Source organism: Vidua macroura, chromosome 3 (genome assembly GCF_024509145.1).
Source record: "Vidua macroura isolate BioBank_ID:100142 chromosome 3, ASM2450914v1, whole genome shotgun sequence".
Lineage (NCBI taxonomy): Eukaryota > Metazoa > Chordata > Aves > Passeriformes > Viduidae > Vidua > Vidua macroura.
In genome coordinates, this window is record NC_071573.1 from 29341114 (window position 1) to 29355047 (window position 13934).

General features: G+C 50.0%; 2 protein-coding genes across 2 annotated transcripts in view; both read right to left on the minus strand.

Annotated features, from left to right (window-relative positions):
• Positions 1-2316: 2316 nt before the first annotated feature.
• On the minus strand, positions 2317-8438 carry ZFP36L2 (ZFP36 ring finger protein like 2). Its single transcript, XM_053972845.1, has 2 exons — positions 8162-8438; positions 2317-7630 (listed from the first exon to the last, which is right to left on the minus strand). The coding sequence occupies exons 1-2, from the start codon at positions 8210-8212 to the stop codon at positions 6221-6223; spliced, it is 1461 nt and encodes a 486-aa protein (XP_053828820.1). The 5' UTR covers positions 8213-8438; the 3' UTR covers positions 2317-6220.
• Positions 8439-12359: 3921 nt separating this feature from the next.
• The window catches only part of THADA (THADA armadillo repeat containing), a 215153-nt gene continuing 213578 nt past the window's right edge, over positions 12360-13934 (minus strand). Inside the window, exon 39 of the mRNA XM_053972850.1 lies at positions 12360-13177. Coding sequence (XP_053828825.1) covers positions 12839-13177 — 339 coding nt within the window. The 3' untranslated portion in view covers positions 12360-12838. The remainder of the gene's footprint in view (positions 13178-13934) is intronic.

The following is a 13934-nucleotide window of genomic DNA, read 5'->3' on the forward strand; positions in this document are numbered from 1 at the left end:
GAAAGGAGAGATGAACTGACTCATATCTGTTTGACTAAGCTTTGAAACAAAAAAAATCTTTTTAGAGACAAGGCCCTCTAGACCTTAAAGGAGGAATCTCATTCCTCCACCCTCCTCTCCAATATTAAATTAATTTTAATAAAGGAATTAGACCTGTAAACCAATATTCTTTAGTACATATGCTGCAAAACTTATACAATCTGCTAAATCTATGTCAGCTGATAATAACTGTTTCCTTTAACACTGAGAACTTCTCAGAAGATGCTGTGCTTTGCCATATAACCATTATTTGATTTCCAGTAAACCAAACTATTCAGGGATACATTAATTAAACTCTATGTTGAAATGAGCCTTCCCTTAAATGTTGGTGTATGTTCAAATGACACAAGAAGTACTCAAGGTTCGTGTGAGTGATTTATAATCACCAATATAAAAAAGCAGCTCTAACGTGGGCACACTAAGAATTTCCCAAAGAACTGTGAGGAAACAATGTTTCTACAAACAAAACAAATCTACACAGGAGGGAAAAACCAATCTAGCAGCTTGGTGGGGAGACACCTTGTCCTCCATCCTGTCACTCCTGCCTCTGTCCAGGATGTGGGGCTCTTCCTCCTACTCCTCCTCCCTTGCACCAGCTCTGAAAATCATCAGACTCCTGACTGACCCACTTCAACTCCACTCCAGGAAAAAACACCAATTTTTTTCCTGCCTGGTTAATAAAATGTTTAAACACACAGGCAAATGTGGCAAGCAACAGAGCTGGCTGGGGGCAAGGGGACCTTTTGGTGGCAGTGGACAGAGCACCCACCCTGGGCCATGTGGTATGAGCAGGGTGCCAGGATGCTCTCCCAGAGCAACCTGAGCTAGCTCAGGGAATGGGTCAGAAAGGGCCATGGAGGAACAGAGTGGAGAAACTGCTGCATCACCTTGAGTAAGCAACTTTCATCCCAATCCTTCACTTACTTCTTCAGCAGATGAGCACTCAGGTCTCTGGCTGTGGTAATTTAGTTTATTCCTGCCCCTCTCTGGACTGGTACCAACCTGCTGCACAGTCGGCAAAAGGAACAGTTAACTATTTCAGATGCAATAAAGCAAGAAGCCCAGTATCTTCACCTTAAAACTCTGAGGATCTGAGTTTAAGCTGAAGGGTCAGAAAATTAACTTTCAGTTTCCACAATTAATGTGCTGCCAAGGTCTGTAGGCTTAGCAGGTAAAACCTGAAATGTCCTATCTTATTAAAGACAGAGCACCACTGCCTGAAGCTCCTTCAAAAAAAATTCACACTCAAGGTCAGCAAGAAGAGATGGACTACACAGTTAAAAATATATAGTGGAAGTACTTGAGCTTTAATGCTAGAATAGCAAAAGGAAAAAAAAAATAAAAGCACATTTTGGTCATAAACATAACTAAAATCTCAGGCCTTCTTTGAAAACAAGGCTGTCAAGTGCACCATTTCTTTGAAAAAATCAAAACTGCTCACCTAATGATGGGATGGGGTGGGGGCAGTAAATGGAAGGAGGGCAATAACTTCTTTTCAAAGTAATGTGGAGTTGCACTGGACATTTAAATGATGCTCTGGAAAAGGGCTCCCCTCCCACCTGTGTATTCAACCCCTGGTTTGCTGCGTTGTGCATTCAGCAGTACAGCAGAGAGGAGCCAGCAGCCTATGAGCTCCACCTGTGGCCACCAGCTCCTCCCACGGCCACCAGCTCCTCCCACGGCCACCTGCCCTTGTCGACAAGTGACACAGACCATGCTGCATCCCCAGGCTCTACACCTGAAATGAAGGCAACCCTGGGCGTACATCGGATTCAGCTCATGCTTCAACCAGGATGCACACGGCGAGGAGCAGCAACCCTCTGCTCCGTGGCACTCTGCTGGGAGTGTGTTTGGTGGTGTGCAATCCCTCCACTCGACAGGAGTCACAGCACACCACTATACATGACACAGGCAAGCTGAGAAAAGCCAAACAAATAAAAAGGCCCCAAGAAGCTGAGAGGATTAGGGAGTAAAAATCAAAACTACTAATTCAATACATTTGAAAATCCCCTAATGGTCATACCAAACCATTTTAAATAAATCCCTATTTTGAGACCTATACCATTACATCCATTTCTACCAGTTTAAGACTCTGATACAATTTCTTTCAGACTGTAAAGTAAAACAAGCATGCAAGCCTCAGTCCTAACCAATGATTAGCAAAGTCCCCATTTTCCAGATCTTTAAAGTCATTTCAAGTGCTCCAGCTACTAAGAGATATATCACAACTCTGATGGGCAATAGCAGAAACCTTAGAGTTCCTTCTTAACACAAAGCTCTTGAAAAAAAAAAACAGTTTATTTTTTACACAGTATTTATCGATTTATTGCAATGTATCAGAAAGTACTGAATGGCCTGACCAGCTTTACACGCTTTGCTGAATTTTGAAATGAAAGCAAGAGAACATTTGCTTAAGTCAACAACATAAGTCACTGGTTTAAAGGTTAACACTTGATTGTGCAGCACAAGAAACAGACACTTTATCTTCGCAGTTCAAGGACTCCCAGATTTCTGAACAGCAGAACTGCAATGGGCCAGGCTGCAGCACGCTTTGGCGATACAGAGCAGGGTGCAGCACGGAGTGTCACTTGGGCAGAGAGCAGCTCGGGCCCAGCTGTCCCCACACACTGGCATGCCAGCAGCCAGCTGGGAGACACCGCTGGGCCATCACCCCTCCTGTCCTGGCAGCAACTTTTTAACACACAAAACACTGGAGTTGACACCAGCACAGTTGTGATTCATGTGGGGCAGCTGCTCTAAAGCTTCCAGAGCTCCTCTTCCAGCCAGGAGACACCAAAGCCAAGCCCAGCACCCTCACCAAGATCCCGTTCAAAAAACCACAGGGAAGATGGAAGTACTGCACTATTGTGAGTACAGCTGTCCCAGATAAGGGAAATATAGAAAATAAATAAGGTCCTTATCTACTGTGGCAAGAAAAAGGCAGGCTCAGGGGAATGGGTGGGCAAGTGAGAGAAGCAAAAACTGTACCTAGAGAAGAAAGAAAATCTGAAATTAAATGAGGCATGCACTCCTTATAAATGCAGTTTTAGTGTGAAAATTAATCTCAAAATCCCAAAAGTGAGTTAAGACATCAGCTTAGACACCAGTCAAACCAACAGCCACTCTCTGTTCCTCCAAAACACTGGCACGAGCCTGCTCCTTGCAGCCAAAGCATCTGTACTAGGGATGCCTGGGGAAGGACCCATCAGAGCTCACTGCCACTGTGTAGACAGCAACAAAAAGAAGTTTCATCAGAAATTAGTCTGGGAATCAAAGGGAGCAATTCTGAGCCAAAATGTCAGACTGGATCCATTAAAAAAAAGGTGATTGCTGTAGCTGGGCCTGTTGTCATACATCACTTACGTTTGTTTTAATTTTAAACTAAGTGTCAGGCCAAGGTTTGTTACACAAACATATGGCAGTGGTATTACATTCTATCTTGTATTTATAGAAAGTGCTGTGGTGGCCCAGGCAGCACAGAAATGCCATAATGTTAACAACATTTATTATTAGTATGACAAAAGAACAAAAATAAGCTGGTAGAAATCATGACTTAAAAGTTTAAGGGACTGATTGGGATAGGGTGGCTAACTGTAGAGATATTAGCTAAAATTCTTCCAGTACTAATATTCACACAGTCCCCAGGCTGCCAAGTATTTAGTTATATAAATACAGCCTCGGAAAGGTAATTTGTTTAAAACCCAAGGCCTGAAAACTGATTAGCACATTTAATGCTAGCCGATTAACACAGATATGCCCTCAGCTGGGTGATGGGAGCATTGAGGCAGAAGTCCGCATTCCTGTGAGTGAAGAGGAACAAAGCTTTTGGGACAAAGGGTAAACCTTAATTATGCCTTTTTATTACCCAAACTGCCATTTCCTCCTTATCCTAAACAAGGCAGGAAGGCTAATGGCACATTCACATAGCCCCATAAGCAATGTGATTGATAAATGTCACTACTAGATTTTTCCACTCCAGCTGTTACACTAGAAGCAGCAGAGGTTTGATTCTGCATCCTCTTAAAAATAATAAAAAACATTTAAAAAAAAAGAAAAAAGAAAAGCAGGGTACAGTACACCGCTGACATTCCCGAACCTTCTGGAAGCGTTTATTTACTTTGGCCACCGACCAGCCAGGGCTGCAGGAGCGGCCTGGAGTGGCAGTGCAAACTGGTTAATCTGTAGCTAGACATATCTGTGATTGGGGGGGTGGTGGTGTTTAGCAAGAATTACTCCTGCCTGGCAGCCAGGGCTTCAGCACTTTTAAGGGTTACTGGGGTTGTTGATTTTTTTTTTTCCAAAAAATTTTATTGGGAGAACTACAAAACATTTACAGTACAAAGTTTACAGTCTCACATAATCTGTAGTGAACTGACTCCCGAAAAATATATTACAACTCAAGTTGACTTATCCTTTAGTTACATTCAAAACATACTTCTGTTAAAGTAGTCCAAAAGAGTACATAGTGCTCAATCTGTACCTATGTACAAACAAAACTAAGCTACTGCTCATTCATCCACCGTCCAGGAAACTTTTGGAAAACTCCCAACTTTCTACATAAGGAAAAAAAAAAAATTACAGGTTTTGGAATTCAATAAACAAGATATGTTCCTGTATTATAGAAAGTTTCAGATCCAAAGATGGCCTCTGTTCTTATAAAATAGAGTGGCGAAATTTTGCTGTACTTAAAACCCATCCCTACATTCAAATTATCTCAAGCATTAGGAAAAATACTTATTTGGTTGAGAGATATTTAAGGCAAGCATGGACCCTCAAGAAGGCACTGTGAGACATAATACTGGGACCCCCAATTATTGCTACATACTTTGAGACTATATCACAGTGTGATTCGTGGAGTTAGGCAACAAAAATACTTTTTGGTTATTTTTAACAAGTCTGAATTAGATTTGCCACTTTGAAGTCTGATTGCTAAGTCACTTTTTTTTTTTTTTTCTCTCGTTTTTTAACTCGGACGGGCTACAACCATTTACATTCTAAAAAAACCCATAGAAATTCCACAAACTACTTCCACAGCATCGAGACCGATTTCTATAAAGAAACCATGCAATCTTTCAGATTTACGTAAACAAAGAAAGAAATTAATGAAATAAATATTACATACCATCTCTTAAATTAAGAATTTTACTCATTTACAATAAAATAACCAAGTGAAAGTTACAAAAAGGCATATATTACTGTGAAAAGAACACACTCCACATTTTGCCGATTAATAATGAAAATCATAATTTAAACATAATAAAAGAATATATATCTATTGCTTTTCATCATACCCGATAAATACAGTATGAACAAATTACCAATGTATACTTTTCACAAGATAATAAATAAGTTAAATAGTTTCATATTGAGTTGTGTGCAGTGACTCATACATGCAATCAACTCAAATAGCTAAAAAAAAATTTTAAAAAAATCAGCAGTTATTCTCCAACAATTACAAACTAAACTCAGTTGAGTGCTTCCAAATAAAGCAACAACAAAAAAATTGTTCTAAAAGCCAAACATCCACTAAGTGGTGGCAATGGAACCAATATTAAACTTTGGAATGAAGGTTTTAGCATTTGTTATAATAATAATATATAGATATATATAAAAAAGAAGGTTGTTATCAAGGCATATTCTTGGCAGGATGTTGGATTTTTCTTTTTTTTTTTCCTAAAAAAAAAGCTTATAGTATGTTCTGTGTTTTTATTTGAACTGGATTGAAAGACAAACTAGTTTGTAACTTTTTTTCTGTGTGTCTGCAGGATTGGAGGAGCTGGGCTGGCGAACCGGCACTCCCCGGATTGTTTGTTGCTTTCTGGTGCTGTCTTTTCTAATGCTGTTTTGTTTTGTTTTTTTTTTTTTTGAACACAGATGGAATGGCTGCTGCTGGTGCGTATCATAACTTGTCTCCAAAGAACGACAACAACAAAAAACCCCGAAACAAAAATCCCCTTCTTCCAAGGTCTCTCTACAAAAATAGGTTTGTTCAGTTCGTGTCATTTGCCCTTTGCAAAACGCTTTGTTTCTCGTTTTGTTCAGCTCTCGGTGTATAGATAGATAGATATATAAAATAAAACCAACCAAAAATAGAGAGGAAGGAGAGGTTTCGCTTTCTTCGTTCCGTAACTTACTTGCAGGGCCGCCGCGGGGCCCCCCCCGGCCGCTGCCCCGTCCTCCCTCAGTCGTCGGAGATGGAGAGGCGGCTGAAGATGGGCAGGCGGCGGCCCGAGTCCAGGCTGGGCGACTCGGAGCCGCTGAGGGAGCCGGAGCTGAGGGAGCCGCTCAGGTAACTCTCCCGATCGGAGAGCGAGTCCGGCGGGCTGGGCGGCGCGTCGAAGACGGGCGACTCGGAGAGGCGGCGGAGGGGCTGGAAGCTGAAGGGCGGCGAGGCGGGGGGCGGCGGGCAGGCCCCGCCGGGCGGCGGCGGCTGCTGCTGGCAACGGTAATAGGCGGCGGCGGCGGCGGCCGCGGCGGCGGCAGCGGCGAAGTTCTGGGTGTGGAGGGCGAGGGGGGCGATGAGGCTGCCCAGCTCCTGCCCCGAGAAGGCGAAAGCGTTGTTGGCGCAGGGCGGCGAGAGCAGCTCCTCGCAGTAGGAGGCGGAGGCGGGCGGCGGCGGCGTGCGCGAACCGCCGGGACTCTCCAGCAGGGCGGCGTCCAGGCGGCCACCGGGCGGCGGCGGCGGGGCGGTGCCGTGGGGGTGCGGGGGGTGATGGTGGTGGTGGTGGGCGGAGAAGCCGGAGAAGCTCAGGCTGTGGTGCAGCTTGGGCCGCTCGCCGCTACCGCGCGGGTGCCCGAAGCCGCCGCCGCCCAGCGGGTGCTCGCGGGGGGCGAAGGCGCGGAGGTCGCCGGTGCTGCCGGCGGGGTGCGGGGCCGCGTGGTGCGGGTGGTGGTGCGGCCCCACCGCGGCGGCGGGCGGGGGAGCGGCCGTGCCTCCGCCAGGCGCCGGGCGGCGCTCGTCGGCGTTGTGGATGAAGTGGCAGCGCGGACCGTAGGGGCAGAAACCGATGGTGTGGAAGGTGCGGCACAGCTCGGTCTTGTACTTGGGGTGGCGGGTGAGGCTGCGCAGCTCGTGGAAGCCATGAGCGAACTGGCACTTCTCGCCGTACTTGCAGGCACCGCTCTCCTCGAAGGGGCGGCACAGCTCCGTCTTGTAGCGCGTCGAGTTGATGGGGGCCCCGCCGCCGCCGCCGGAGCCGCTCCCCTTGCCGGCCGCCTGCTGCTGCTGCTGAAGCTGTTGCATGAGGTGCTGGCTACGCTCGCCGTTCTCGCTGAAGGAGCGGTCCCGGAACTTGTTCTCCTTGTTGAGCAGGGCCGTGGGGCTGCTGCTGCCGCCACCTCCGCTGGAGCCCGTCTCCTTCAGATTGCCGAACGAGGAGGAGGACGACGACGACGAGGAGGAGGAGGATGTGGAAGAAGAGCTGGAGCCGGTAGGGCTGGGGAACTTGGAGCCGCCGGCCAGAGCCGTCAGGTTGCTGGTCGAGTGCCGCCGCAGGAAGCCCGGCGCGAAGCTGGAGCTGGGAGGGGTCACCGGGGTCCCCACGGCTTTCTTGTCCAGCATGCTGCTGAGGTTGGTCAGGGACTTCTCCGTCTGCCGGGGCGGGGAGAGGGGAGGGGGTGGGGGAGACAGCGGGAGAGAGAGAGGGTGTTGCGGGTGACCTCCTGCCCACGGCCACGGCTCCCCACCGCCGCGGGAGTCGAGGCGGGGGTCGCGCCGCCCGACCGCCCCGCAAAGCGGGTTTGCCGGTAGCGCCGGCGGGGCAGGATAGCGCCGGGGAGAAGCCCCCGCGCCAGCTCTGCTGCATTTGCAACTTTTTTCAGAAGTTCCTCCTGGCAGCGCAACATGCGGGCAGAAGCTGCAGGGCGGCCCGGCTCCCCCGCGGCTGCAGGACCAGCCCTCCCCGAACGCGGCGGCCGGGAGACCATGGGGCGGCATTCCGGGGCTCACAGCCCTGCGTCAGCCGCTCTCCCCGGCCGGCTGTCAGACCGTAACCCGCCCGCAGAGCCCGGCCCGGCACGGGCCTCCCGCCCCGCCGCGCTGCCCTGGTAGCCCGGAGAGTCGCTCTGCACATGGCGGCAGCGGCAGACCGCGTCCCGCCCACCCAAACGCGCTCTTCCCTACCTTGCACAAGAAGTCGATGTCGTAGAAGGCAGATAAAAGTGTCGTCGACATTTCTAGATCCTGTAATGGTCGGATATACAGGAAGGACCGAAAGATCCCGCTCTCCTCGGAGGGTTTGGAAAAGCCACGACTAAATAGGAGAGGGCCGTCTGCTTGAGATCCGAAACTGTCCCGACTCCTTCCCGGCGGGACGGCGGGTGCCGGGCCGAGGCGGCGACGGCGGCTGCACAGCAGCGGGCGAACTGCGGGAACTCGGCGGCTCCCCGCGCCGCTCCCATATAAACGCGGCCGCCGCCGGTCGCGGGGGCGGGGCCCCGCTCCGCCCGCCCCGCGCCGCCCGCCAGGCCCGCCCCGCTCCAGCCCGCCGGCCGGGCCGCCCTGAGTCTTACAGAGGGCGCTGGCAGCGGCGGCGGGGCAGGTTCGTGGGGAGTGCCTGTGCTGCAGTGAGCCTCCGGTCCCCTCGAGCGGGGTGCGCCCGCAGCGCGGGCGGGACGAGGCGGGGGGAGCGGGGAACCAGCCGAAGCAGCGCTCACGGCGCCCCACGGGCTCGGCTCCTGTGGAGCGCCCCTCTTAGCACCAAAGACCCGACACCCCCGCGTTGCCGCAGCCTGCGCACGGCGGCCGCGTCCCCGGCGGAGTGGCGGCTGCCGCCGAGGGGAGGAAGCGCGGGGCCGCGGGAGAGGTGCGGCAGCGCCGGGTATACTTCTTCCCCGCGCCCCGCCGAAAATAAACTTTTGCCACGTAATTGCTTGTAACAAAGGTCGGGACCGCGCTGCCCCGATGCGGCTGGCGGGACGGGGCCGGGCACGGGCTGCGCGCCCTGCCACTTCTTCCCTCTTTTCGGGGACCTCGGTTTGGCGCTTACTTTCTGGAGTTTGGGAGAGGTTGGCGGCCAGGCGCGGAGCCGAGGTGGCATTATCCTCGCAGCGGCCTGACTGATAAACGACCCCCACCTAAGCCTGTCTGCATCTCCTTCCCGCGCCCCGCACCCCTCCCACGTCTCTCTTCCACGTTCGGCCTCTTCCTTCCTCATCACCGCCAAGGTCCTGTGAGACCCATCGAGTCCCCCCGCCCTCGCCCCAGGTGCTCCCCCACTGCCGGACCGCTGGCGAAGGCAGCGGCCGGTCCCCGCGGCGAGGCGCCCTCCCGGGACCGAGGGCCCGGCCAAGGCGGGCCGGGAGCCGCTGTGCAAAACACCCCCGCCCTCCCCCGCGCCGATAAGGCCGCGCAAACACGACATGGGAACGGCGACGGCAGCTCCTCTGCACCCCCGTCCCCTCCCGCGTTTGCTCGGCCCCGGGACAAATGGGAAGGAGAACAGAGGCGGACGGACGCGTAAAGTTTTATGGCTGCTAAAGCCAGCAGAGGCGTTTGATCCTCTTTGGCTTCCGAGCCGGGATGGCAGTCCCGCGCACTGCAAGGGAGCGAACCCGACCACGTCAGCAGGAGCGCGGCGCTGTGCAAACACACTTGCAAAGGAAAGGAACCTCGGGCTGGGGGGCGGGGGTGTCACCAGAGCCCCTCGCGCCGGGTGTCGCACTCGCCCCCCGCTGCCCAGCGGCTCACGCGCTCCTTTGCTTCCTCCCCTCGTCCTCCACCTCCCACGCCGCTGCGGGAGGGAGGCTGCAGGCGGGAGCCTGCCACCGCCCGTGAGCCGTCACCCACGGCCGGACAAGCCCGGAAACGGGGATCAAAATCTCCCGGGAAAGACGACGAGCTGGGCGGCGGAAAGCCCAAACCTCGCTCCCTCCCCTGTCCCGGCAGTCCCCTGGGGCCCGTCCCCCGCTCGGCGAACGCTGCTGGACCCGGCTGGACAAGCTCCTGGCCCCGTTCCCGGCCCCTCCCGCTGCCCGCGCGGCCGGCGGGGACATGCCGCCCCCCAGCGGCCACCGGCAGCGGCTCCTCCGCCCAGCGGTGCCGGGACACATCCCACGTTCCTGCTCCTTCCCCTCCTCCCGCTCTCCCGGGGCGACAGCTCCTGTCCCGGCGACAGCTCCTGTCCCGGCGACAGGCGCTGTCCCGCACACGGGGAGCCGCCGGAGCGCGGGGCTGCAGCCATAACGCGTTTCGCTTACCATAACCTTCTCCGGGGCCGGTCGGAGTCGCCTCCGCACTGACCCGAGTTCAAAGTCTTCCTCCTCCCACACAACTCTGCTATGGAAACATCACCTCGGAGCTGATCCTGCCCGCCAGCCAACCGAGGGAACAGTTTGCTGTGACAATCATGCACGGATCAACATGTCAACGCCATTGGGAGGAATACTTTGATAAACTGACTTTGATCAAATACACGGCCGATAAGCGTTCTGGCATCAGGTTTTGCTAACTCTCACCTGCAATCGCTCCTCGGGGTCTAAAGGTTCTTCATTGAGTAGTTACACAGTAACCCATCGTCAGCACCGTGTGGTGAAATGTATGTGCACTGATATAATTCTTATTTGCTCTCGTATAAACTCAAGCGGGATGACAGAGGTTCCAGTTGGATCTTAAAACCACAATAAGGAACACCGAGTTTTCAAGCTGTTTGGTAACTGATTAACCAAGTCCTCAAGGCTTCACCAAGTTTTACGGTCACTGTGGGTCTATTACTGTGCTGTCACCTGTCTGTATTTATCGATTTGCCAGTATCAAATATATATGAATATATGTTTTAAATTCTACCCAATTAAAAAAGAAGCCAATGTTACTGTAAAGATAGTTTTATGCTACTCACTGACATGAGCAAGGTCTCAGAACTTTACAGTGATTTTGATACATACAAAGTTCTTTTTGTCTCCTACTACAGAAGCTGTTGCCACACTAGTTCAGGAATGATGGAAAGATGTGGCAGAATCAGCAGCTGTTAATTAATTGTACAGGTCTTGAATATTTTTTTAAGAGTGGCTTCCAGACACATCTGGGCTATTCTTTCCCCAGGAGCTCAAACCAGATGCATACAAATTAATTTTTAGCCTAATTCACAGCATGGCTCGTTAAGTTGGATAGCGAGCATTCTGTGAAACATCATTTCAGATTCCAACGTTTCTCTTTTGCATATTGAAGCCTCAAGTTTCACCATAAATTACTTCTTATATAAGTAACCCTGGATCCTGGAAACTTAGAGCAAATACTAAACTTTTATTCCTAAATTCTGTTTGTTGGGTTTTTTGAAGTGGTGACTTTGTGCAGTGTTCAGATGTCCACTGCACCCAACTCGGCAGCTTAGCTCTATTTACAGCAAAGTATTTAAACTCAAGAGAGCAGGGATCGGCTATGGGGCACCGCAGCATCCAGCACTGCGAGCAGCGCCGGCCCAAGCCCAATCCCGTCCCGGCCGATCCCGATCCTGGCACTCCAGGAGCCCGATCCCATCCCGGCGGGAGCGCGGGCCCGGCCCGTGCGCGGCGGTGCTGTGGCGCCACCTGGCGGCCGCGCGGCGCACCAGGCCGAGCTGCTGTGGCGGGCCCGGCCACGGGACCTGGGCGTCACCGAGATTTGAGGCTAAACTGCGCTCAGACACCATCAGGTGAAGAGGCTGAAAGCAACCAGGCGTTCACTGGACATGTTCCTCTTCCAAGGACACCGAAATGACGGCGCATAGGGCCGCACATGCGTGTTGTGGCGGGCTCAACCACGCCGCAGCCACACGTCCAGCCGCAGCCCTTGGCTATGGGAACATAACACAACCATTTCACATCACTATTTATTTTTGATGTCTCATTTTCATATCGAAACCCAATTCCAGTTCGCAGGAAAAAAACCATTCAATGCACAACAAGCTTTTTTGTGATTTAGGCACAGCAAGACCCTGGAGCACGCAGAACAGTCCCTACAGCTGCCCCACCTGGTGAGAGCATCTCCCAAAAGCCAGGGCTGCAGCACACAAACACCTCTGGTACCCTTCCGAGGGCCCTCACACTCCCTGGCAGGACCTCACTTTCCAGGCCTTCTTCAGAGCAAGGTGTCTGAAGTAAAGATGAAACTGTTTCATTTGCAGTGGAACAGCTGCTTCGTTTTGAACACAGCAGTCTTCATTTTAGAGCCATTTTATGAAAGTAGTTATTTGATTTAAAGGAGAAAAGAGGCATGCAGAAATCTAACTAATGCTGTTTCAATGTGCAAAACAAGGTTACTACCAAAGTGAAAATCCTTGCCTTCCTCCAGAGGAAAATGCAATAAAATTTAAAATATACTCTAAAAATTGCCATAAACAAAGAAGTCACAGTTTGTTTTTCTATTAGAAACACTTAGATTTTTTTAAAAGCATATTAATTTCACAAGTCACATGCTACATCTTGAAATGAGACAAAAGATAAACTTTTTCTTGGTATTAAGGTACAGGAGGTAAAAATGTGGAACAAAACATAAGAGAACTACAGGTGGCCTGCACCTGGATGAATGGAAAATATTAAGTTTAGCTGCTTTACTTCCTACAGTAGCTGTAATAAACAATGCTCAGCTGAATGAAATTAGCAAATGCATTTAAAAGGAAAAGTCTTCCACTGCATGTCCCATTAAAAAAAAAAAAAATCAATGCACAATTAAATACAAAAATGTAGTTCTATCCTGAATACTGAAGGTACTGCAGGTTTCCTGAAGTCATCACAGCAATCCCTAATTCCTTGAACATTCCTGGAATACAGTCTCCCTGCCCATCCAGTAATGTGTGCAGCTCTCTGAGGATGAAGTTTTAGTAATTTACTTTTCCAGATTTTCATTTTTGCAAGTGTCATCAGGCTTCAGCAGATTTAATATTTTAAGACAGACTGATACTCTCTCTCTTTGAATAGTCAATCTTGTGAATTCTGGAGTTCTGGAAAACTCTGGAACCAGAGGTAGAGCTCCAAGAAGGTGTTCAATGCAGTGGGCTTGGTCCAGTGCTATTCTTGATAGATGATTAAGTTCCCCATGATCTGGTAAGGTGAGGTGAGTCACTGATACAAGATGTAAAAGGTGCTTACTCAGTTGTCTCACATGAGTCAGCTTCTCTGCCCAAAAATTCACTTCCCCTTTATCAAACAGGGAATCATCTTCTTCCTTAACAAAAAGAAAACCAACAGTGATTAGAAAATGACTTGTGGTTTGATAACAACAAGAAAATCATAAAAGATATGAAAAGGGATATATATATATAGAAACTATAACAACAGAGGCTGTCATAGAATAGCTTTTTATATTAATAAAACAAGATAAACATTCATATGCCTTATCTTAAAGGTTTGGGAAAGCACAGTAAAAAAGTTCCTACTTTGCCAAAGAAATTTTACCTTCAAAGATCAGGCAGTTATGGCACAAGTCTTGGGAAATAGTGGAAGTAAATAGCAGCCCTAATCCTTCACATGTGCTTGCCTTCCCCTATGAAACAGTATTATATTTCACAAAGACCTCTGTAAGCAGTATGGTAATTTGCTATATCATGGAGCTTTTTGACTGGATTAAATGAAAATTGCATCAGTCAGTGAAACATCAGAAATGCACACCTAAACTACAGACCTAAGATTCATTATATATTTCATGGGTCATATTAATTGCCAACAAACTTCTCAAAGATGTAGCTGCTCCTGATCCTTCCGGTTTACCTTCCAGCATTATTTTAACTTTTACAGTCTTTTCAAGACAAAAAGAACACAGTGTGTTTATACAGTAACAGCTTTCACAGAACCAGTGTGGCAAAGCTTTACAGAAACAATCCTCAAGTCAATGACTGATGTAAGCCAGACTGTTTCATGTTGTGCAGAACCAGTCACATGGATGATGGCATAAAGTTACCAAATATTTAAATGCCATCTCTAGG